Source organism: Erinaceus europaeus, unplaced genomic scaffold, assembly GCF_950295315.1.
Source record: "Erinaceus europaeus unplaced genomic scaffold, mEriEur2.1 scaffold_483, whole genome shotgun sequence".
NCBI lineage: Eukaryota > Metazoa > Chordata > Mammalia > Eulipotyphla > Erinaceidae > Erinaceus > Erinaceus europaeus.
This window is the reverse complement of record NW_026648138.1, coordinates 59,540-81,881: the sequence shown is the minus strand read 5'-3', so window position 1 is coordinate 81,881 and position 22,342 is coordinate 59,540. Positions and strand designations below refer to the sequence as shown.

At 39.2% G+C, this 22,342-nt stretch overlaps 1 protein-coding gene across 1 annotated transcript in view; it reads left to right on the top strand.

Moving 5' to 3' along the window:
• LOC103128300 (serine/threonine-protein phosphatase with EF-hands 1) overlaps window positions 1-22,342 on the top strand; it is a gene marked incomplete at its 3' end in the record, with an annotated part of 79,887 nt that overhangs the window by 1,346 nt on the left and 56,199 nt on the right. Inside the window, exons 3-4 of the mRNA XM_060184770.1 lie at window positions 44-158; window positions 4,105-4,267. Of these exons, the coding sequence (XP_060040753.1) occupies window positions 4,219-4,267 (49 nt within the window). The remainder of the gene's footprint in view (window positions 1-43; window positions 159-4,104; window positions 4,268-22,342) is intronic.

Below are 22,342 nucleotides of genomic sequence, written 5' to 3'. Positions count from 1 at the left end.
TAACTGTTTATTTCTTTATTTCATAACTATGCTTCTCTTCTAGTACAACAAGTATCCGCAGTGCCTGCCACTCCTAACTCCTAGTTAAAGAGAACTGCTCTTTATTCAAGTGAGCTTTTTCCATCATCAAGCTCCTCATTTAAGACCAAGTTTGTAAGGTATGCATTAACATATCTGCTTTCTTATGAGCAAACTGAGGGAATTAATAGTTACTGAGAAGAATTGAAGCTCTGGTTTGTCTGACTTCTAACCTTAAGGCTTTGCTAGCAGTTAGGAACAGTGAATGTTCTGGAAATGCTTTACTTCAAAGAGGTTCCCTGCTGAACTCTGTCTGGAAAATAGTAGTCACCAGTGCTCTCTCTTCAAGATTCTCGAAGCATATACCACCATACTGAAAGCTGTGGAGCCCTGCATAAAGTCACCTTTCTCTGTTGATCCCTACTTCTGAACTTACGGTGGTGGGGCTTTTCTTGCCTTATGCTTAGAACCATAGACTATACAGATCTATACTTCTACAAACAGGACTCTGGAAGACTTGGTAGCAAGCCAAACTGCCTCCTGGCTATAATCTTGGCTGACATAACAGATACCGTTAGACTCTTTCTGATAGTCAAAATGTTTCTTTTCCTTTTATTACCCTTTCTTCTAATGAGACACAGGAAAGATGACCGGCTCAACCTTACATACCTCCCCCTTTTAATTTTGAACTCCAGACTCAAGCAAATGCTACAGCATTCTGCTGCCACGTAGAGCTGGTCTACTGGTGAAAGGGACCTCTCTCAAGTAGCTGGCCAGGGAATCCTCAAGCCCACTCTAAGTCCCTTAGTCATATCTAGACCACAGACTGCAGTCTAGAAAATATGTTTAGGTGAACAGCAAAAAAGAATGTAGCAGGGTAAGTCAGAAGACATTACATCCACATAGTCCAGGAGGGAAGAACTAGCTTTTGCATACTGAATTTTCCTTTAGGAGGTGGGAGTGTGGTCTGATGAATGGCTATGGGCTCAGGATTTGAGTTCCTTAGGGTCAGAGCTACAGGAGGAATTCCTCACAAAAAGTCAGTGCTTCTCTGGGGAAAGCTGACTTTTTGGTATGGGACACCCCACAATTCACATGTAATACGCTAAGGGCAGAATCAAGGTCAAAGTGGCTAAGCCAAGATGTGGGGGTTCAGTAGAGATATATTTGGGAATAAAATAAGGAAAAATAAGGACAACTTGGAGATGCTGGACTGGCACTTGGAAAATGCTTGATGGTCAAGTTTAGATTGACTTCAAGGCCACCCCTTATGCATTCATCTTGGGAAATGAAAAGTGGTTAGGATGAAAATAACTAAACAATATCAAACAGTTCTGTGCTCCAGTTCTTCCCATTCTGTGTCTTTCTTTCTCCTGTACATTAAAACTTTATAGCAAGTGTAACAAGAATGCTTCCCTTTTGCAGATTACAAATGAGTACCAGTGATGAGTCACTGTTTTGTGTTTATGTTCTACACCATTCTTGGATGGCCAGGAAGGTGAATCAGCAGGTTGAATACATTCTATCCCTCCATAAGGAGCTGGTTTCAATCTTTGGTACTGTATATGATGGATCGGTACTCTGATCTCTCTGCCTCTCTCACAAAATAAACTACTGACCATGGCAAAATAAACACATTTATCTTTCGTAAAGAATGAAACAAAACAGAACAACTCCATACATATTGGTAGTTTTCCAGTGAGTCAAGTGGTTAAAACTACTGACCATGGCATTGTGGGTTGGGGCCCAGGCTTCAGAATTTTTTTAAACCCCAGAGATTTCAATTTAATGAGGATCAGTCTGAGCATTGGGAGTTTTCAAAGCTTCCCAGATGATGCTAATATGCAACAAAATTTGACAGTCTGTCTATGTGATATTAGGCAACTTGTTTAACTCTTTTTATACTTTGTGTAAGTTCTAGGCGGTGCTTGAGTTCGCTCCCATCTTCAAACTTATATGATTCCATTATTAAAAATCATGTCAAACTGATTTCCTTTCTTTCTTTCTTTCTTTCTTTCACCTTCTTCTTTCTTCCTCCCTCCTTTTTTCCTCCCTTTGTTTTCTTTGTCTGATGCTACTAGGCTAGACTGGAATGTTAAGGTGTCAAAATATATATCTTAATTTCATTAAAACATTTAGCGGGGATCGGGTGGTAGCCCAGTGGAGTGGGTTAAGCGCACATGGCGCAAAGTGCAAGGACTGATGTAAGGATCCCGGTTCAAGCCCCCAGCTCCCCACCTGAAGGGGAATCGCTTCACAGGCAGTGAAGCAGGTCTATAGATGTCTATCTTTCTCTCCCCCTCTCTGTCTTCCCCTCCTCTCTCCATTTCTCTGTCCTATCTAACGATGACATCAATAACAACAATAATAATAACTACAACAACAATAAAACAAAAAGGGCAACAAAAGGGGGGGAAAAGGCAAATTTTTTTTTAAAAAGGAAACTGTTCCTTTAATTAAAAAATAAAAACATTTAGCAAAATTTCCCTGAATATTTCATAGGTAAATACGGTGTTGGTTATACTGGGTCAATTTACAACCCAACTACACAAATCCGCTCAGAGAGTGTGAATGTAATGGGCAGGTGGTAACCCTGGAGAATGGACTCAGGTGGAATGCCACAAGCCTTGTTCTGCCCTGGGAGCTTCCTCCATTGACATAGCACCTCCCATGCGGTCCTGAGACTCAAGTCTATGTTGCATGCATGGCAGGGCACCTGCTCTAGCTAGTGAACTCTCTTTCTACCTCCCCATGTTAACACACAAAATATTGACCTATTTTCATGAGGGATAAGGGAAGAAGGGGTGGGGGCGGGAGAGGCTGAGACCAGAGCACCACTCAGCTTTGGCAGATGTCAATGTTGGAGACTAAATCCCTGATTTCTGAGATCTTAGGCATACAAGTCCTGTACTTTAACATTGGGCTATCTCCCCAGCCTTTGTTAATATTTTTTATCCATGAGGTAGATAATAAAAATAGAAGTTTAGACAAGTTAACTAATTCAATACATAAAGGAATCTGGATGACTTCAGGTCAGAATACTTGCTTGTTAAGGTTATTACTATTTTCAAAGTATTCCCAGAATTCAAGCATCTTACTTATTTTAATTCCCCCTTTCTTTAGTCCAGTTCACATTTTGAAATTCTTAGTGTAGCACTAGTGGGAAAATGGACAAGTCCAGTAGGGTCCTGAGTTCTGTTTTCCTATGAAGAAATGCAACTATATACCTGTGAAACAACAGTCTTTTAAGTCAGCATTTCTCTAATAAAGTGACATAGGGGAGAAAAGATTACAAGTCTATTAGATCAGATTGGTTTGGGGTATCACACAGTCAAGGAAACATTACCCCCCAAAACGATGAGATGGGATACTACAGAAGGGAACTGTTGAAGACTGCCATGGAGTGATTGTGGAAGATGGAATTTAGCAGTTTCCTCAGCAAGCTTGGTGGCACAGAGGGTAGACTTCAGAGGGGCTTTAGAAACACCCACAAGACTTCTTCATAAAGGGTGCTCTCACTGTTTCTGATGCCTCAGTCTATGGGGAGACCTAGACTCTTTATTTATTTATTTATGAAATAACTCAACTGGTTCTGGAAATTGCTCAATAACTCACTTTGGCTTGAATATGGCATTCTAGCTGTTTAAATGTGTTATTTTTATTTTTTATTTTTTGTCTCATATAGTCAATCTCTAATTTGTTTGGTTTCAAAGCCCAGGTAGGCTTTATTATTTTGAGCTTAAAACCAGGGCTGTTCAATGATGTGAGAGCTACCATATCCCACCTCCTATGTTTCAATTAGAAAAGTATGCTTTAACATTTCAGTTTTTCTTTTTCATTATTTAATGCTTTGCTTTATACATACCTGTGCCTGAGGAGACTGGAGGAAAATGTAATGATGTGTAGCAGAAGAGTAGTCTATAGCTGCACTGTTGCTCTACTGTGTTCTGGAAAATAAACCAGGGTTTCCATATCACATGATGAACAGCAGTTCAGTGGAAGTAGAAAGTGAATCCTGCTGAGCCAGCCTGGATACCATGTTGTTAACGGGCACTTTCCTCCCTTCCTATATGTCTTCCTCGTCAGAATCTAACTTGAGTGGACCAGCGAGGAGTGGCCCCTCACACCATACAGGAAGGCACTTTCCAGCTACGCGTGGAATGAAAAGTTGTGTTTAGGGATACGTATGATCAAGAAGGCATGGGCTGTGGCAGTTCTACTTCAACAATAGACCAAAGATCTGAAAAAGGTGAGTGTTAGGAGAGGGTATTAGTCCACTGGGCTGGGGGCTCTCCTCCTCTCTCTTATTTGCTCATTTCTCAGGCTGCCCCCTGTGACTCTAAACAAGACAGCATCACTTGAACTAAAGGCTAAATATGGGGGTAACATGAGAAACTGCCTTCAGAGGAGGACGCAGCTTTGAATTTATGTTGCACTCTAACATCTTATCTAAGAGATAATTTGCTGCTTGATTTGATTCCAGTTGAAAATGTACCAATATAAACTCAGAGGCAAGAAACAAGAAAACCTCTGTAAACTTACATCTTTTTATTCCGTATGCTTATAAATAGCTCTGTCCACACCCCTGTGACATTTAGTAGCATCACTGAAGTTTTATTAGATTTGATAACTCAGTGATCAGATTATTTTTATAGCTATTCAGCACCGAACTTCATGAAATCTGCCTCGTGTTTTTAGAATATTCTAGGTGGAATTCAGGAAATGCTAGATCATCAGCTTCACCAAAAGTGTACTGTTCCTGAATAGGTGACATGGTCCTCACTGCTCTCATGTAATTAGGGGCTTAACTATTTCCTTTGTATATTTTGTGCTGAGGTTCTTTCTCAGAGTTACTAGAATCTAGTTGAAATTCACCTGAGTGCTGAAAGGGCATTGTCTCTATCAGCAGAAAATATAGAAACCGTTCAGAAGCCAGTGCAGTATGTGAATAATATGTGCTTTTGAACTCTATTTCTTTGGTATCCAAGTTTTAGATAGTTTTCCCAGTTTAAATTCCCCTAGTTTGGGTTTGGAAGTTTCCTCAGGCTTGAGGGAGAGAGTCTAGGATGCAGAGTATTCTATACAGGTTAGTACAGGCCTTTTTTCTTTGGGAGTCAGATGCTGTTCTTTCTTCTAGCTGATTTGTGTTGGTGAACCAGCAAGCTAATCTCTGACAGCAGGGACAACAGGAGATGTGCTGTTTCAACTCTGTTTGCACACCACGAAAAAAATCAGTCGAAAGCTCCAACTGAACTAATTCCATGGTTGTAATTTAATATTAGAGAGTGAAGAGAGTAATTATCTTTTTATATTCAGGTTTACTAAGAGTTCTTTAAATTTAGCCACATTTCTTAGGTTAAAAAAAGAAAAAGGCCAAGCACAACTTGTAAAAGTAAATCCTCTATATGAAAGACATTTCAGCTTTTAAAATGTTGCATCTAGATGTAAATATGAACTCAAATTTTGAATGGCTTTCTCTTGTAAATAATGATTGAGGTGAAAATCACATAACATGAAATTAACTATTTCAAAGGGAACAATTCAGTGGCATTTCGTATAGTCACAGTGTTGTGTAAATACTTCCTTTATGTAGTTCCAAAACATTTCTGTCACTCCAAAGTAAAACCCCGTGTTCATTACACACTTTCTCCAGTCCCTGGAGGCCAGCAGTCTTTGTTCTGTCACCATAAATGTATCTGTTCTGTACATTTTATGGAAATGAAATCCTTTACAGTATGACCTTTTATGTGGTTTCTTTCACTTTAATGTTTTCAAGGTTCATCTGTGTTGTAGCAGGTATCAGTACTTCAGTCTTTATTATGGCCAGATAATATTTCATTGAGTGGATAGACCACATTTTGTTTATTAATTCACTTGGGCTGTTTCCACCTTTTTGACTCTGACAAGCGCTTCTCTGAACACAAGTGTACTTGTTTGAGTCCCTGCTTTTTTCATACCTTTTTTTTTTTTCGGGGGGGGGGTGTCTTTATCTATGAGTGGAGTTGCAGATTCTATGTTTAATGTTTCAAGGAAATACCAAATGGTTTCTATGAATCACTTTTTTCAAAATGGCAGATCCTTTGAGATATATCTATATTTGTGGGCATATATTTAGTAGTAGAATTGCTGGGTCATATGATAGCTCAAAGTTTAACTATTGGAGAAACTTACAGACTTTTCCTAAATGGCTGGACCATTTTATATTCCCACTAGTGGAGTATCAGGTTCCAGTTTCTCCAGCTCCTAGGCAATATTTGGTATTATCTGTCCTTTTGACTACATTCATCCTAGTAGGTATGAAGTGCATATCAGTAGGGTTTTCATTTAAATTTCTCTAAAGATTCAGATGTTGAGCATCTTTTCTTGTGTTTATTGGAAATTTTTATATCTTCTTTGAAGAAATGTCAATTTAGATCATTTGTCCATTTAAAAAACTGAGTTAATTTGACTTTAAAAATATTTTTATTACTATATTTATTTATTTATTGCATAGAGATAGCCAGAAGTCAAGAGGGAAGGGGGTGATAGGGAGAGAGACAGACACCTGCAACACTACTTCACCACTCACAAAGCTTTCCCCCGAAGGGGGCCCCAGGGACTAGAAACTGGGTCCTTGTGCGTTGTAACATGTGCACTCAGCCAGGTGCACCACCACCTGGCCCCACCCCTCCTTTTTTTTTAAATCAAAGCACTGCTTAGCTCTAGCTGATGGTGGTGGTATGGGGGATTGAATCTAGGACTTTGGAGCCTCAGGCATGAAGAGTCTTTGCTTCCACACCCTGGCATTATTTCATTTTAGTAGTTCCTTATATATTCTAGTTACACGTTTCTTATAAAAATATGATTTTCAAATATATCTTCCACTTAGTGGGCTGTCTTTTGACTTTTAAAAATTTTTTATATTATTTTTATTTATTTATTTATTGGATGGAGACAGGTAGAAATCGAGAAAGAAGGGGATGATAGGGAGGGAGAGAGACAGAGAGACACCTGCAGCCTTGCTTCACCACTTGTGAAGCTTTCCCCCTGCAGGTGGGAACCAGGGGATCGAACCGGTGTCCTTGCGCATTGTAACATGTGCGCTCAACCAGGTGCACCACCACCTGCCCCCTTGACTTTTCTTAATGATGTCCCTTGAAGTAAAAAGGATTTTTAGTTTTGATGAAGTCAAATTTATTTTTTCTTTGCTTACTTGTACTTTTAGGATCATATGAATCCATTGCCAAATCTAAGACTAATTGTACTGGTTTTTAAAAATTTAACTTTAGCTCTTATATTTAAGTTTTTGTTCAATTTTGGCTTAAAAACTTACAAGGTGGGGGTGTACATTTATTCTCTGCATGGGTATATCCATTTGTTCCAGCATGATTTGTTAAAGAGACTGTACTTCTTCCCCCAAGGGTCCTAGCATTCTTATCAAATATCAGTTGACTGTAACTGTGAGGGCTGATTTTTGAATTCTCAATTTCATTTCATTGATCTATGCCTGTATTACAGATTTTGTGCAAGTACCACATTGCCTTGATTACTGTGACTGTTGTAGAAAGTGTTAAAATTGGGAGTGTATGTCTTCTATTTTCTTTTTCACTAGATTATTTTGACTTTCTGAATCCCTTAGATCTTCACATGAATTTTAGAATTGTCAATTTCTCAAAAGATGTTGGCATGAATGTTGATGGGGATTGTGCTGAAGTTGTAACTCAGTCTGGGGAGGTTGAGTTAAATTATCTGATCCATAGGATATCTTTTTAAATTTATTTCAATAATGCTTTATAGTGTCCAGAGTTTAAGTTTTATGCTCCCTTTGGAAAAGTAGGCCTACATATTCTATTCCTTTTTGATGCGCTTACAAATGAAATTGTTTTTAGGCCAGTAAAATAGCTCACTTGGATAGTGCGCTGCTTTGCTATGTGTGCAGCCTAGGCTTGGGCCCAGCATTGAAGGAAACTTTGATGTTGTAATCTCTCTCTCTCTCTCTCTCTCTCTCTCTCTCTCTCTCTCTCTCTCTCTCCCTCTCTACCTCTCTTCCTGACTCTCTCCGAAATAACAATAAATAATGTGAGTGAAATTTTTCTTTATTTCCTGTTTTGCTTTCCACTGTAAGTGTTGTGTGTGTGTGTGTGCGTGCACATTCTAACATTCTCTGTCGCCTGTACTCTGAAGTCTTGCTGAATTCACTTTTAAACGCTAGTAGACTTTTTAGTAGATTTTCTATTTATAAATAACATCACTAGCAAATAAAGATGGTTTTTACTTCTTCCTTTCTATCCTATGACTTTTATTTTATTCTTTTGTTTAATAGTCTGACTAGAAACTGTCACAATGTTGAATAGTAATACCAGAATAGAATTTCTTGCCTTGTCCCTGATCTTAGGGGGAAAGTATTCAGTCTTTCACTTTTAATTATGATATTTTCAGTATTTTTCTTCAGACTTTCTTTAACAGGTTGGAAAAGTTCATTGATATTCCTAATTTATTGATTTTTTTCATTAAAAAGTGAGGTTGAGTTTTGCCAAATGCCTTATTTGCATGTACTGAGATGGTTATGTAGTTTTTTTTCTCTTTTCTTCGATGAGACAGTGTATGCTGATTCAATTTCAGATTTTAAATCACTTGTATTTTGGGCATAAATCCCACTTGGTCTTGGTGTCTAATGCTATTTAAAAATAAATATTTATTTTGGATAGAAAGAGAAATTGAGAGGGGAGAGGGAGATACAAAGGGAGAGACAAGAAAAGGGGAAAGACAGACAGAAGGACACCTGCAGCACTGATTCATCACTTGAGAATCTTCACTCCCTGAAGGTGGAGTCCAGGAGCTTGAACTGGGGCCTTTGAGCACTGTAATACATGCACTCAACCAGCTTGAACCTGGCCCATAAAATGCTTTTTATATGTCATTAGATTCAGTTTGCTAGTATTTTGTTTAGGATTTCTGCATCTATATTAAGAGACAGTTGTCTGTAGTTTTATTTATCTATATTTTAAAAATATTGTCTTTCAAAGAAGTTTTATTTACTTATTTTTGAATAGCAACAGAGAAATCAGGAGGGAAGAGGAAACTAGAGAGAGAGAGAGAGAGAGAGAGAGAGCGAGAGCGAGCGAGCTATAGCCTTGCTTCACCACTTGTGAAGCTACCCCCTGCAGATGGGGACCAGAGGCTTGAACCTAGTTCCTTGCACAATGTAACGTGTGTACTCTACCAGGTACACCACAGCCTGGCCCCTGTAGTTTTCTTTTATTATAATGTATTAGTCTGGTTTTGATATCAGGGCAATTTTGATGTACTAGGAGGAATTAAAAAGTGTATCCTGAATAGCAAAGAGCATCACCTGAGTACACAACAAGATAAGACTAGGTTTACTTTGGAAACCTACCAAGTCACAGGTGAGTGCAAGCACATGTGGCTCATGGACAGAGAGGGGCTTAAGGAGAGATTCCCGGGGCTGAGAAGTGTATCCTATAATGGCTGTTATTCTCTAAATGTTTGGTAGAATCATCACTGAATCTCTCTTGAGCCATTTTTGATAGTGGCCTATTAGGAATCCTTCCATTTCATGTAGGTTATCTAATTTATTAGCACATACTTGTTCAGATATTCCATATAATTATCTTATTCTTTCACTAATTGTCTTGTTCAACATTAGCTTTTATTATGCCATTTTTACTATGTCCTAATAATAAATCTACTGAAAACAGCATAGTGGTGTTGACTTACACTAGTAGTAACATTTTATTTTACTTTTTATTTTATTTATTATTGTATAGAGACAGAGAGAAAATTGAGAGAGGGGAGATAGAGAGGGAAAGAGACAGACACCTGCAGCCCTGCTTCACTACTTGTATAGCTTTCTCCCTGTAGGTGGGGACAAGGGACTGGAACCCAGGTCCTTGAACACTGTAACACATGCAATTAACCAAGTGTGCCACCACCTGGTTCCTGTGCCACTGGCCCCTGCATTTTATCTACAGTTTTTTTTTCTCATTCAGAAGTATTGTAGAATGTAGAAAAGCAGTTGAAAATAATTCTACTTATCATTCTACTACCCAGGGATATTGACTATTAACATTCTGAACATTTCCTTCTAGGCTTTTTTCTTTTTGGTATGGTGTATATTTTTTTTATCGTATTAAATATCAATTTTGTAGCCTCACTTTTGGCACTAAAAGATTGCTGCATAAACACTTCTCAGCTTGATATAAATGCTTTCTGAATATCATTTTCATTGTTGTTAAATATATCATTGAGTAGACAGGCCATATTATACTTAATTATTTCTCTAATATTGAAGCCCTCTTTTTTTTCCAGAAGTAACACTTTGAGGAATTTATTTATTTTTTTTAATTATCTTTATTTATTGGATAGAGACAGCCAGAAATCAAGAGGGAAAGGGGTGGTAGAGAAGGGAGAGAGACAGAGAGACACCTGCAGCCCTGCTTCACCATTTGCAAAGCTTTCCCCCTTCTAGGGGCTCGAACCCAAGTCCTTGCACATTGTAACATGTGTGCTCAACCAGGTGCGCCACCACCCGGCCCCAAGGAATTTCTTTAAGTAGATCTTTTCCTTACTTTGGACTATTCCCATATTCAGGTGATTAGACATGAAATTATTGTGTCAAGGACTGTGAATATTTTGAAAGCTCTTGATAGAAAATAACAGCTATTATTCCTGATTACCAGCTATATTACAGAGCCTGTTCAAAATATTCTACATATATTTTATTTAGTCCTTGCCATAGTCCTTACATAGTGAAGTGTTATTATTCCTGTTTGTATAGTTGAAGAAACTTACACTCAATAAAGTAAGTACTTAGCATATAACTAATAACTAACTGCCAGAGTTCAAATTTGAATCCAAAGGATTTTGGTTTTTTTTTTTTTTTTTAATTTTTGGTTGCTCGGAGCTTCAGTGCTCCAGATTGACTTTTTCAGATATAGAGAAAGAAAAGATAGCTGTATCAGTAACACAGCAGCTTGAGGCTCTGAGGTCCCAGGTTCAATCCTTGGCACCACCAAAGATCAGAGCAGAGCAGTGTTCTGGCTAGAAAGAGGGAAGTAAGGAGGGTGGGAGGGGAGGAGGGAAAGAGAGAGAGAGAGAAAGAGAAAGAAAGAGACACTACAGCAAAAGCTTCTTCCAGTGTAGTGTGGGGGCTGGGCTTGAACTCGAGTTGCACACATGGCAAAGCAGCACACTATCCAGGTGAGCTATTTTGCCGGCTTTAAATGAGAGAGGGAGGGAAAGAAAGGAAAACCAGAGCACTGCACCATCTTATGTGGTGCTGAGATTGAGCCTGGGGCCTCATACATGCAAATCCTGTGCTATAACTGCTGAGCCCGCACCCCTGCCACCTGACTATGCTGTTTTTTTGCTATCAGTCATTACACCCTTTAATGCTACCTCCAAACATTGCTGCCCTCAGAAGCTAGCTTTAATTAAATCTGCCAACACAAAGTGCCTTCTCTTTGCACAGTGCTTTTATAGTCGGGCTGGCTCTTTCACATGTGCTTCATCTTCAAAGTCTGTGAAGGACTGTTGTTATTTGTAGTAAAGGAAAGTGAGCATTTGAGAGGCAAAGTGATTAGCTTTGAATGCTTGACTAGTCAATGATAGAGCCTGGGCTGGAGCTTGCTTCCCATTTGGGGGATTCGAGGGTCTGGTTAGGCATGCAGCCCCACCTCAAGACTTTGTCCCTGCTGTGTCATAGTGCTCGGAAGGCAGAGTGGTCTCCATACACAACCCACGCTACCCCTTCTTGTGGGCTATCATTTTTCATGGAGGATTTGCTGTTGTCATTTCGCTTCTTTTTTTGTGATATGCAAGGAAGAGGGTCCTAAGTTAGTGCCTACCACATTCATTAGTTCTCTCTCACTTAACTCTTGGAGGAAGCTTTGATTAGTGTCCTTTTCTGGATGAGGAAACTGAGACTGAGATTAAAAAAACTGCCTGAAGTCACACACTCATTGGAGACTGGCTCTGATAGCCTCCAGAGTCATTACCCTTTCTGATGTATTACCTTCTCTTGTGGCTGGAATTTACCCCCAAAGCTAGAAACTAGACATTGAAATCTTCCTGAGCTGAAATTTATACTTATAATTTTTTCACTGCAAGTTTATATTGGTGAATTTCAAATTTATTATCTATAGCCTCTCTCCCCCCCTTCTTATTTTAACTTTCTTGTGGAATACTTTGAGAGCACTGTGATATATTTTACTTCCTCCCCAGAGGCTACTTAGGAATGCATTTATTCAATTCCTATAAGTGCTGAGGAACCTGTAAAGGCTATCTGGTTTTATGGCTTTGAAGTTTGATGCTTTAAGCTATGACAAATGGAAATTTTCTCTAATGAATAGTGTCCTTTAAAAAATGTTTGTCATCTATTTTTCTTAAAAATATAAGAATACTAAATAGCAAATCAAATGTTTTTGTAGTTATTTGGAATGGCATCTAACTTAGTTGTTTCTAAATCTGACAGGCCAGTCTGCCTGAGAAATCCACTCCCACACCCCAGTGCCATGTCTCTACCCCTCACTCCCAGTTCTTAAGCCATTTATAGTGCTGTTCATTCACATCTAGAGTCTTAATGAAAAAAGTAACCAATGACCTTGTTTCCTTTACTTCTATTATTCAGAAGAATTTTATGAATGCTTCAAGGCTTGCTACTCATTTCATTAGTGTTGTTGCAGAATTTTCAGCTAATACTGTCTTTCCAGCAGTGACCCCTGTGAACTGGGGTCACCGTGATTTTCTGCTCATTGAGGTGGGACATCAGATGACATGCTCTTTAAAGTTCTTGCCTCTCAAAGCCTATCCACGTGGCTCCATAGCTACACGTGTTTGTGTGCCAGGAGGGTATCCTTCCCCGCCACACCTCGTTGGCTCACTCTCCTAGGTGTTACCCCATTAACATTTTAGTATGCTTCCTCCCCCCCCCTCACCGTTTTTCATGGGTAAGGGTAGGGAGCTTGCTTTTGTATAGTTTTCTCGTGTCATTTTATTTTGTTTTTCTCCCAATTCCTTTAAAAAATTAAGTGTTTATTTATGGATATATTTATTGGGGTGGAGGGCTAGAGCACCACTCAGCTTTGGCATATGTAGTAGCTGGGATCAAATCTAGGACCTCATGTCTGCAAGTCCTGTGGCTCCCAGCTTATTTAAAAAAAAATTGCAAAACTACAGAGAAGATACAAGAATAGTACAGTGAATACCCTTTACTTCCACTCACCAGTTGTTAACTTTTTCCCATTCTTTCTCTTTCCCCCCACTTTCTCGCTGCAGCTGCTCTTTCCTCTCCATTAACAAGTAAGTTGTAGACTTTATATTATAAACTATATACTTTAGCCTGCATGTTCTAGAAAGAGGGATATCCTCTTAAGTAACTATGATACTATGTCACATCAAAAAGTATTTCCATTAGATTAAATAGTAGAACACTTTTTTCCCCTGAGGTGGAATCTTACACATGCAATTTCACTGCTCTTGGAATGACATTTTCCTGCAGAGAGAAAGAGATCCATATAGCGAGGGAGAGAGACCATAGTACCAGAGCTTCCCCTAGTGCTGGCTCCAGTCCATGGAAAATGTTAATGACAAGTTTCCAACAGCCTTAAGTACAGCAGAGTGTTTTCATGCAAAGTTGCTAGACTTCCTTGTCATACTCGCACCCGTGCACACTCCTCTCTGAAAGTACTCAGGGCCCTCAGCTTTGGTGGCAGTGGCTTTTCCTGTTTTTCTTTTATGTCTTTGAGCTGTTTGAGAAGGTTTACACTTTCTCCCCAAAAATTAAATACCTTTTAAATACTGAGGATTTTTAAATCCTCTGGGTTCCTCTTGACCCTCTTATTTTGTCACTCTAGTTCTTTCATTGGGTGACTCAACATCCATGGCTCTAATTATCATCAGAATGTCAAAACTGCCAAATCTTCATTTTTAGCCCTTATCATCTACTATAACTTTTGGTTAGTAGGCAGAGAGAGGTAGACCACAGCACCACAGCACCACAGCACAGAAGCTTTTTTCAGTGCACTGGGGGAGGGCTGGGTTTGAAACTGGGTCACACAGCGGCAAAACAGCACACTATCTAACATCTACTTAACTATCTATTTTAACATCCTTTTATTTGTATGCTAATGAACTGCACCTTTATCTTTTCCTTTATTTGTTGTATGATTAATCCACTTATGCTTTAGAAATTTCAAGCATTATGAGATCTACCTCCCCACTTACTTAAATGATTTCTACCAGTTTCCAGTCCTGACTGGACAATTCAAAATAGTTACAGTCTGTTAATAGAAAATTATGTTGGAGATTTTTGGGTAAGTTTTCTCAGTTTAAGAAAGAGCAACATCTCAGTCTCAATTCCCAGTTATTTCCTGCAATAAGAACACTGCTTATATGATTATGGCTTTGCGTTGCATTAGCTTCATGGAGCTGCAAAAGACAAAAATTAAATACTCACTGTATTTGACTTTGCATGAATGAATGTGACAGGATAACTCAGATTAGTAATTAGTAATGAGACATAAAATGAAATTGCAGTCAAGACATTCATTTTTTTTTCCTGAATAAGGATTAAAGGCCAGTTATTGAATTGTTGGCTAAAACACACTTTTCTCAAGAAAATAATCCAATAACTTCTAAATTAGAGCCATACTTTACACAGCTAAACTTATGCACTTAAGAATATGATCTTTTCTTTTTTTTTTGCCTCCAGGGTTATTGCTGGGGCTCAGTGCCTGCACTATGAATCCACTGCTCCTGGAGGCCATTTTTTCTCTTTGTTGCCTTTGTTTATCTTTGTTGTTGTTACTGTTATTGTTGCTATTGCTGCCGTTGTTGTTGGATAGGACAGAGAGAAATGGAGAGAGGAGAGGAAGACAGAGAGGGGGAGAGAAAGATAGACACCTGCAGACCTGCTTCAACACTGTGAAGCTACCCCCCTGCAGGTGGGGACCTGGGGGCTCGAACCAGGATCCTTACGCCGGTCCTTGCGCTTTGCACCGTGTGAGCTTAATCTGCTGTGCTACCTCCCGGCCCCCAGAATGTGATAATTTCAGTTGATATCTTCTTAACGATTCTTTCAGAAAACTGACAGAAATTAATCTGATAGGGAGGTCATAGTTATTTGTAAACTTTTCCTCCTGATTTAACTGTGGTACTTTATAAATAAAGCACATTATTTTTTCTAGACTATGTAATAGATAAGGAAGTTCTTATAGATTCTTTCAAAAAGACTATGTAATGTTTATTTTGTTCCATTTTCTGTTGCATAGACTAAGACTCTAAACAATGCATTTAAAGTTTCTAGTCTGGGACTTGGGAGAGAGCTCAACGGTAGAGCAGAAGACTTGCATGCGTGAGGTTTCAAGCTATATGCCTGGCACCTCATATGCTAGAGCTGAGTGGTGGTCAGAGCTCTTTCTTATTAAATAAATAAATAAATATTTGTTAAAACTATTTAAAAGCCTGTCCGAATAAATGTGAAAAAAATAACAAGCTAGAAAAATGCTGTTGATCAGTGTCATCAAAGGGAATGAAATGCTAAGAAACAATTCTAGGATAAAGGAGATGTAAGAAATGATGATGATGATGATACTATTATATGTGGGTAGTTAGCAGAAGAATGCTTGTGTGACAGAATTGTAAATAACTGTACTATTCTTCCCCCCATGTTTGAACATGCTTCTAAAAATGTTGAAGTGAAATACTCTAATGGTTCACACCTTCATATGTATGCTATCACAGCATCCCTACTCTAAAGTTAACAACAAGATATACTATCTTTTATTAGTGATTTACCAAATTATAATATCATTGGGGTATAATTCCACACCATTCCCACTACCAGAGTTCTGTGTTCCCATCCCTCTCCAGTAGAAACTGCAATGGTTCTCACAAGGTCATAGATCTGGGTTGGATATATATCTAAATCTATCTGTCTATTAATCTATTTTTATTTTTTTGCCCATTTTGAACCACTTCTACGGCCCTGTCTTCACTTCCTTTCTAAGTCACAGTTATACTTACTACTATTTCCGAGTGCCCTTCCTTTTTCCTCTTCCCTCTCAAATAAGCGAAACAGTGCCCGACTTCCTCTGGTGTTTTCCAGATTCTCTTCCCTTTTAGTGATGGTATAGAAACAAAGACCCCTGATGACAAGTGTTTTGTGTCCCAGTGAAATTGGGATTCAGAACCCTCTGTCATCTCCTCCCCTAACATATTCTTCTATTGGGAATATGGAACAAAATTCTTTTGAGGGGTACAGAAGGAAAGAGTTTTGGCTTCTATAATTGCTTCTCTACTGGACATGGACAATTGGCTGTCTGATCCATACCTCCAGCCTGTCTCTATCTTTCACTAGTGGGGTAGGGCTCTGGAAAGGTGAGGTTCTGGGACACACTGATGAGGTTATCTTTCCAGAGAGGTCAGGATGGGATTATAATAGCATCTTCAACTTGGTGACTGAAAGGAAGTAAGATATAAAACAGGACAAAATGTTTAATAAACAGGAACCAACAGGACAAAATATTTAATAAACAGGAACCAAAGAGCAAATGAGAATAGGGACCCTAGGGTGGAAAGAAGCTGGGATGTCTTTACTTTAGGAACATTTCTAGGAGCCTATGACTTTAGTAATCTTTGCTTGATCTTGATGGACTATCTGGAACAGCTCCATTTTCTGTAATCTTGATGATTATTATCCCACTCTGATTTCTTGGTCCTTCATTGAAACCTCTGAGCCTTAGACCCTTCCCATGGACTATCTCCCTGGACCTTTTTGTCTTCATTTTCTTTCCCTTGCATGAACAATTCTACTATCCCTGGGTCAGTGCATATATATATGTATGTATGTATTTTACCAGAGCACTCCTCAGCGCTGGGTTAATGTGGCACCGGAGATTAAATTTAGTACCTTGGAGCTTCAAGCATGAAAGTCTTTTACATAACTATTATGCTATCTCTCTGCCTTTTTATTGCTTTTTAAAAAATTGGATGGTGGGTGAAGGAGAGAGGGAAACAGAGGGAGTCAACATAGTACTGTGGTATCTGGGCTTGAACCCAGGTCTTTGTGCATGATAGACTTATACTAGGTTAGTTATCCCCTAGCCCTATTTTAGGCAATTTAAAAGCTAAGTAGAGTCAACAAGATGGCTTACTTGGATAGTGTGCTTGCTTTGTTATGGACATGACCCAGGTTCAAGCCCAGCCCCCACCATAAAGAGGGAAGTTTTGGTACTATGGTGTCTTTCTCTATCTCTGACTTACTATCAGAAAAAAAAAAATTGTCCGGGAGTGGTAAAGCTCCAGTGAAAACCAAACAAATAATAACAAAGGCTAAGTAGTAGATGGAATGTTTAATGTTCCTAGACCAATCTAACAAACTTCAAATACAGTTTCTTGATGGAAACGCCAAACATATCAGTGGTTTGACTTGGAATTTTCTACAAGTCCTATTCCGATTTCTTAAAGCAGCCTTTAGAACTTGATTTCTTTGCCAGAAGCTTCTGATTTGAGTGTTCAGACTTACACATCTTCTTTTGTCCTTGAGTGGTTATTTTTGATTTTGCTATGTTCAATCATAGAGATGTTGCAGCTGTGGTATTAGATGCATATAGAGGGATGAATTAGAGTGCTTTGTAAGTGGAAAGGATTTTAGACATCACATCATTCCAAGTTCTCAGTGCTTTGGTGAGAAATGGAAGACCAGAGAAGTTAAACAACTTGCCCGAGTTTACACGGATGACACCTGTTTGAGTCAGGGACAAGATAGACATTTTTAGATTACAGATTTAGAACTTATTTTTATTAACCCATGTGGGTGGATGGTGGGTGGGATGAGCGTGTGAGTAAAGAAAAAGTAAAAAAACAAAAAGGCTTTCAGGCGCTGAGCCCCAGTAATAACACTGGAGGCAAAAAATAAAATAAAATGTTTATATACTATATCAGATGGTGGTAAGTGCTGTAGAGAGGAAGTAAGAAAGAAAAAAGGCAATGGCAGGAGGGTGGCCCATTTTTAAAAGGATGTCAGGAAAGGCCTCACGGAGAAGGTGTCATGTGAGCCCTTACTGTGAACTCTGAGCCCTATCGGGCCTGGCTGGCTCAGTTTTTGTTGCTTCTGAGTCTTGGGTTCTGAGATAGCAGCCATTTGTCCACAAGTAGCTTTTGGAATTGTTAATGAAGTATCATGCGTGAATAGGAAGTCTCTGGGTTCACTTGAAGTTGTTAGCAGGGAGATAGACAATTGTTACTGTTTTCCTACTGTATTTAAAAAAAAAACAACAATATGGGAGAGTGAGAAAGAAGGCAAGACAGAGGGAGAGACCAGAGCATAGCTCTGTCATAATTGGTGCCAGGGATCCATGCTCTTTATCTTGCTGAGCCACCTCCCTGGCTTACTTAAAAAAAACAAAAACAAACAAAAACCACTATTTACATTTACTGATTGCTCTCTAATGTCAAGCAATGTACTAAGTATTTTATATCAGTCAGTTAATATATCATGAATGCCTACCAACACATTACTAACTCATTATGACGTAATTCCACAAAGACCCTAGAAAGGTTATCCGTCCATTTATTCATTCAACAAATATCCATTGTCAGACCTTGTCCCAGCTGTTGGAGGTAGAGAAGACAACAAGATTAAATTCTGTTCTCGTGTAGCTTAGCTTCTAGAGGAAGGCAGACGATAAACACACCCACATGTCACCATGTAGAATGTGAAATGGTTTGAAGGTGATCTGGAGAGCACTAGAATAGGTAAAGAGTGTAAGGTGGGAAAGGGTGGGAGGGAGCTATCCTTCTACAATGTCCTTTCTTTTTCTCTTTAGTTTCTTAAGATAGGGGTAGAGGGGCAGAAAGAGAGAGAGAGAGAGAGAGAGAGAGAGGCACAAAACTGAAGCTTCCTTCAACGCAGTGGTGTTTTGCAAATGGTAAAGCAATGAGCTATTTAGCAGGCCCCAAATTCTCATGTTCTTTTCTTTCTTCTTTTTCAGGATTAAGTTATTGTTGAATATTAAAAAGAATATTAAAAGAGGAATGTTCTTCCTTACATGTAGTTTATTAAGTTAGCTTTTATTATTAATGATTTAAAATTGATTTACGAAATCACAAAGTTCCAGGAGTAGTTTCACACCCATATATGTGCTAATGTGTAATTTACTGGATGTAAAGAAAACAAGACCCCTCCACTTCAGTTTTTTTAAGATTGTTCCTCTGTTATTTATTTATTTTTAATTTTTTAAAGTAATTATTTATTTGTTCCCTTTTGTTGCCCTTGTTGTTGTTGTTATTGATGTTGTCATTGTTAGATAGGACACAGAGAAATGGAGAGAGGAGGGGAAGACAGAGGGGAGAGAGAGACACCTGCAGACCTGCTTTACCACCTGTGAAGCGACTCCCCTGCAGGTGGGGAGCTGGGGGCTCGAACCGGGATCCTTATGCCAGTCCTTGCGCTTTGCACCACATGCGCTTAACCCACTGTGCTACCGCCCGACTCCCTGAAGATTGTTCTTTTTTTAAAAAAAATTTTTTTATTATCTTTATTGGATAGAGACAGCCAGAAATCGAGAGGGAAGGGGGGATAGAGAGGAAGAGAGACAGAGAGACACCTGCAACATTGCTTCACCACTCGTGAAGTTTTCCCCTGCAGGTGAGGCCCGGGAACTCGAACCTGGGTCCTTGTGCACTGTAACATGTGCACTCAACCAGGTGCACCACCACCCGGACCCCATTGTTCTATCTAGACATATTTGCTAACTTTTAAGTTGCAGGAAAAAAATTTTAATTCAAATATTCCCATGATTTTTCTTTTATTATTATTATTATTATTATTATTATTAAATGAAACCCCATATGTGTTTAGTTACATGAACCTGAACCTTATTCTACATCCTCAGCCTCACGGAACGCATCTTGATCTCTGTAACCTCAGCTTCTAATACAAGCATTCAGAAGCTAAACCCTTTGTAATTTGCAGTAAATCGATTCATCAGCTCACAGATTCTGTTGATCTGCAAGAGCCCAAATTCTCATTTTCTATGGTTGACTCTGCTTGCCATTCTGTGCTGGACAGGATAATGGTTATGAGCCTGGGCTCTGCCACTACAGAGCTCTGTAGTGAGTCTACATTGTTCCACTGACAAGTGATGTGACCTTAAACCAACTCTTTCTGAACATCAGTTACTTCTATCTTTAGTCAGGATAATGGCATTTCCCTGGATTGTTGAGAAGTTTAAATCAAATCATGCCTGCAAAGCACCAAGCACAGTGTCTGACATAAAGTGAATGCTCTGAATTTTTTGTCTGTCTTGCTCATGACCCAAACCCTCCTCCCCAAATGGATATTTAAACTTTTACAAAATGCTATGATGATGTTTACCACAAGGTAAAATCAATCTCTCTCTCTCTGTCTTTCTCTCTCTCTCTCTCTCTCTCTCTCTCTCTCTCTCTCTCACACACACACACACACACACATACACACACACACACAAAACACACACACACACACACACACATCTTGACAACAAAGTAACCACCTGTGCTAGGCACAGAAAATTGGCCAGGTAGCTTACTAAACCTATACTGTTGTTTCCTACTAGACACAAAAATAGAAGACTCTTGGGAAAGGTATAACAATAGCTTTTATTTTTGTTATGCCCACGATGAAGCAGCAGGAGCAGAGGCAAATCAAAGCTGACAAGCTCAGAACTGGACAATTCTATGGGCAGGATTAGGGATTATGGAGCTGCCCCCTCCAAGTCATATTAGACAAGGAAACCCAGTTTTAGGGGGACAGTGGGGAGGGGGTGGGGATTATTTGATTTCAGCGATCCAACCAATTATTTGTTTTCCAGTGTTGAACAGGTCACTTGACATCTTTTCTCTATGATTCTTCCCAATTTCGTCATAGTACCTGACCTTATGCTTGTTTCTTGGGGTTTTCTGGAAGTTGAATAATGAAGCAAGAGGCTCTTGAACCCAAGAGCCTTGGAGAAGCTCATAAAGTCCTCAGTGTATACTTGGTGAATCACAGCAGTACTAAACTAAGGATGCTGGGACTAGAGACTGCATTCATTCTTTCAGAACTCAAATTGTTCTTGTTATAGCCAACACTTAATTTTTATATGCTTACTGGGAAAAATTATAGAATGACTAAAAGGAACCAGCTGGTCCTGATTGCTCTTAATTCTAAAACCCAAGGAAGACATAAGAGACTGTATTTTAAATCTCATTATCTCTTACCTGATCTCTTTTGTCAACATGTGAAGCTACAGAATAGTTCAAAGGCCACCAGCCCTAGAAAACAGTATGCCTGCTTAACCGCCAAACAACACAATACTTACAGCTACAGTTCCCATTCATTTGGTGTGTTTTTTACTTTAGATATTGGGCTAAGCTCTTCGCCTGTAGAATCCCATTTTGTCCTCATAGTAACTCCATGAAGGAGGAAGTTATATTCAATTATTGTCATTGGTCTTATGCGTTTAATTCATTTGCGTCTCCCCTTTTACTCCATGCTCTTCTGCACTACCTCCCCATAAATAATTAATCTGATGTTTAGTGTGAATCTTTTCCTTTGTATATATTCTTATGAGGTGTATATATTGTGGTCTTGTGTATGCATGCTTTTTTCTTTTATTTATTCTCTTTTGTTGCCCTTGTTGTTTTATTGTTGTAGTTATTGTTGTTGTTATTGATGTCGTTGTTGGATAGGACTGAAAGAAATGGAGAGAGGAGGGGAAGACAGAGAGGGGGAGAGAAAGATAGACACCTGCAGACCTGCTTCACCGCCTGTGAAGCGACTCCCCTGCAGGTGGGGAGCTGGGGCCTCGAACTGGGATCCTTACACCGGTCCTTGCGCTTCACGCCACCTGTGCTTAATCTGCTTCGCTACCGCCCGACTTTTTCATATGCGTGCTTTAAATTGTGAACAAAATGGAATCATGTGGTCTTTCTGCCTCTGGCTTTTAATAACTCTTTTAATTGAAGCACTATGTTTCTAAGACCCACCCACATGCTGTCGGTTGATTTACTTCATTGTTCCCTTCTGTGGAGTAATAACAGTGTATACCCACCACAAGTACACACTTCTCCTTCCTACAGACGGGCAGCCACTGCCACAAACAAGACTAGGTCTCCTTATGGATTGTATGAGAACAGCTTTGGGACATGTAGTGAAGGATGGAATTGCTGCATACAGGGCCTGCGTAAACTTCATATGGCAAAGTAGTGCCAGAAGTAGGAGCTGTTATCATTCCTCTTTTATGGAAATGAGGAAACAGACTTTGAGAGTTTTAAGTATGCACCCAAAGCCACATACATGGTA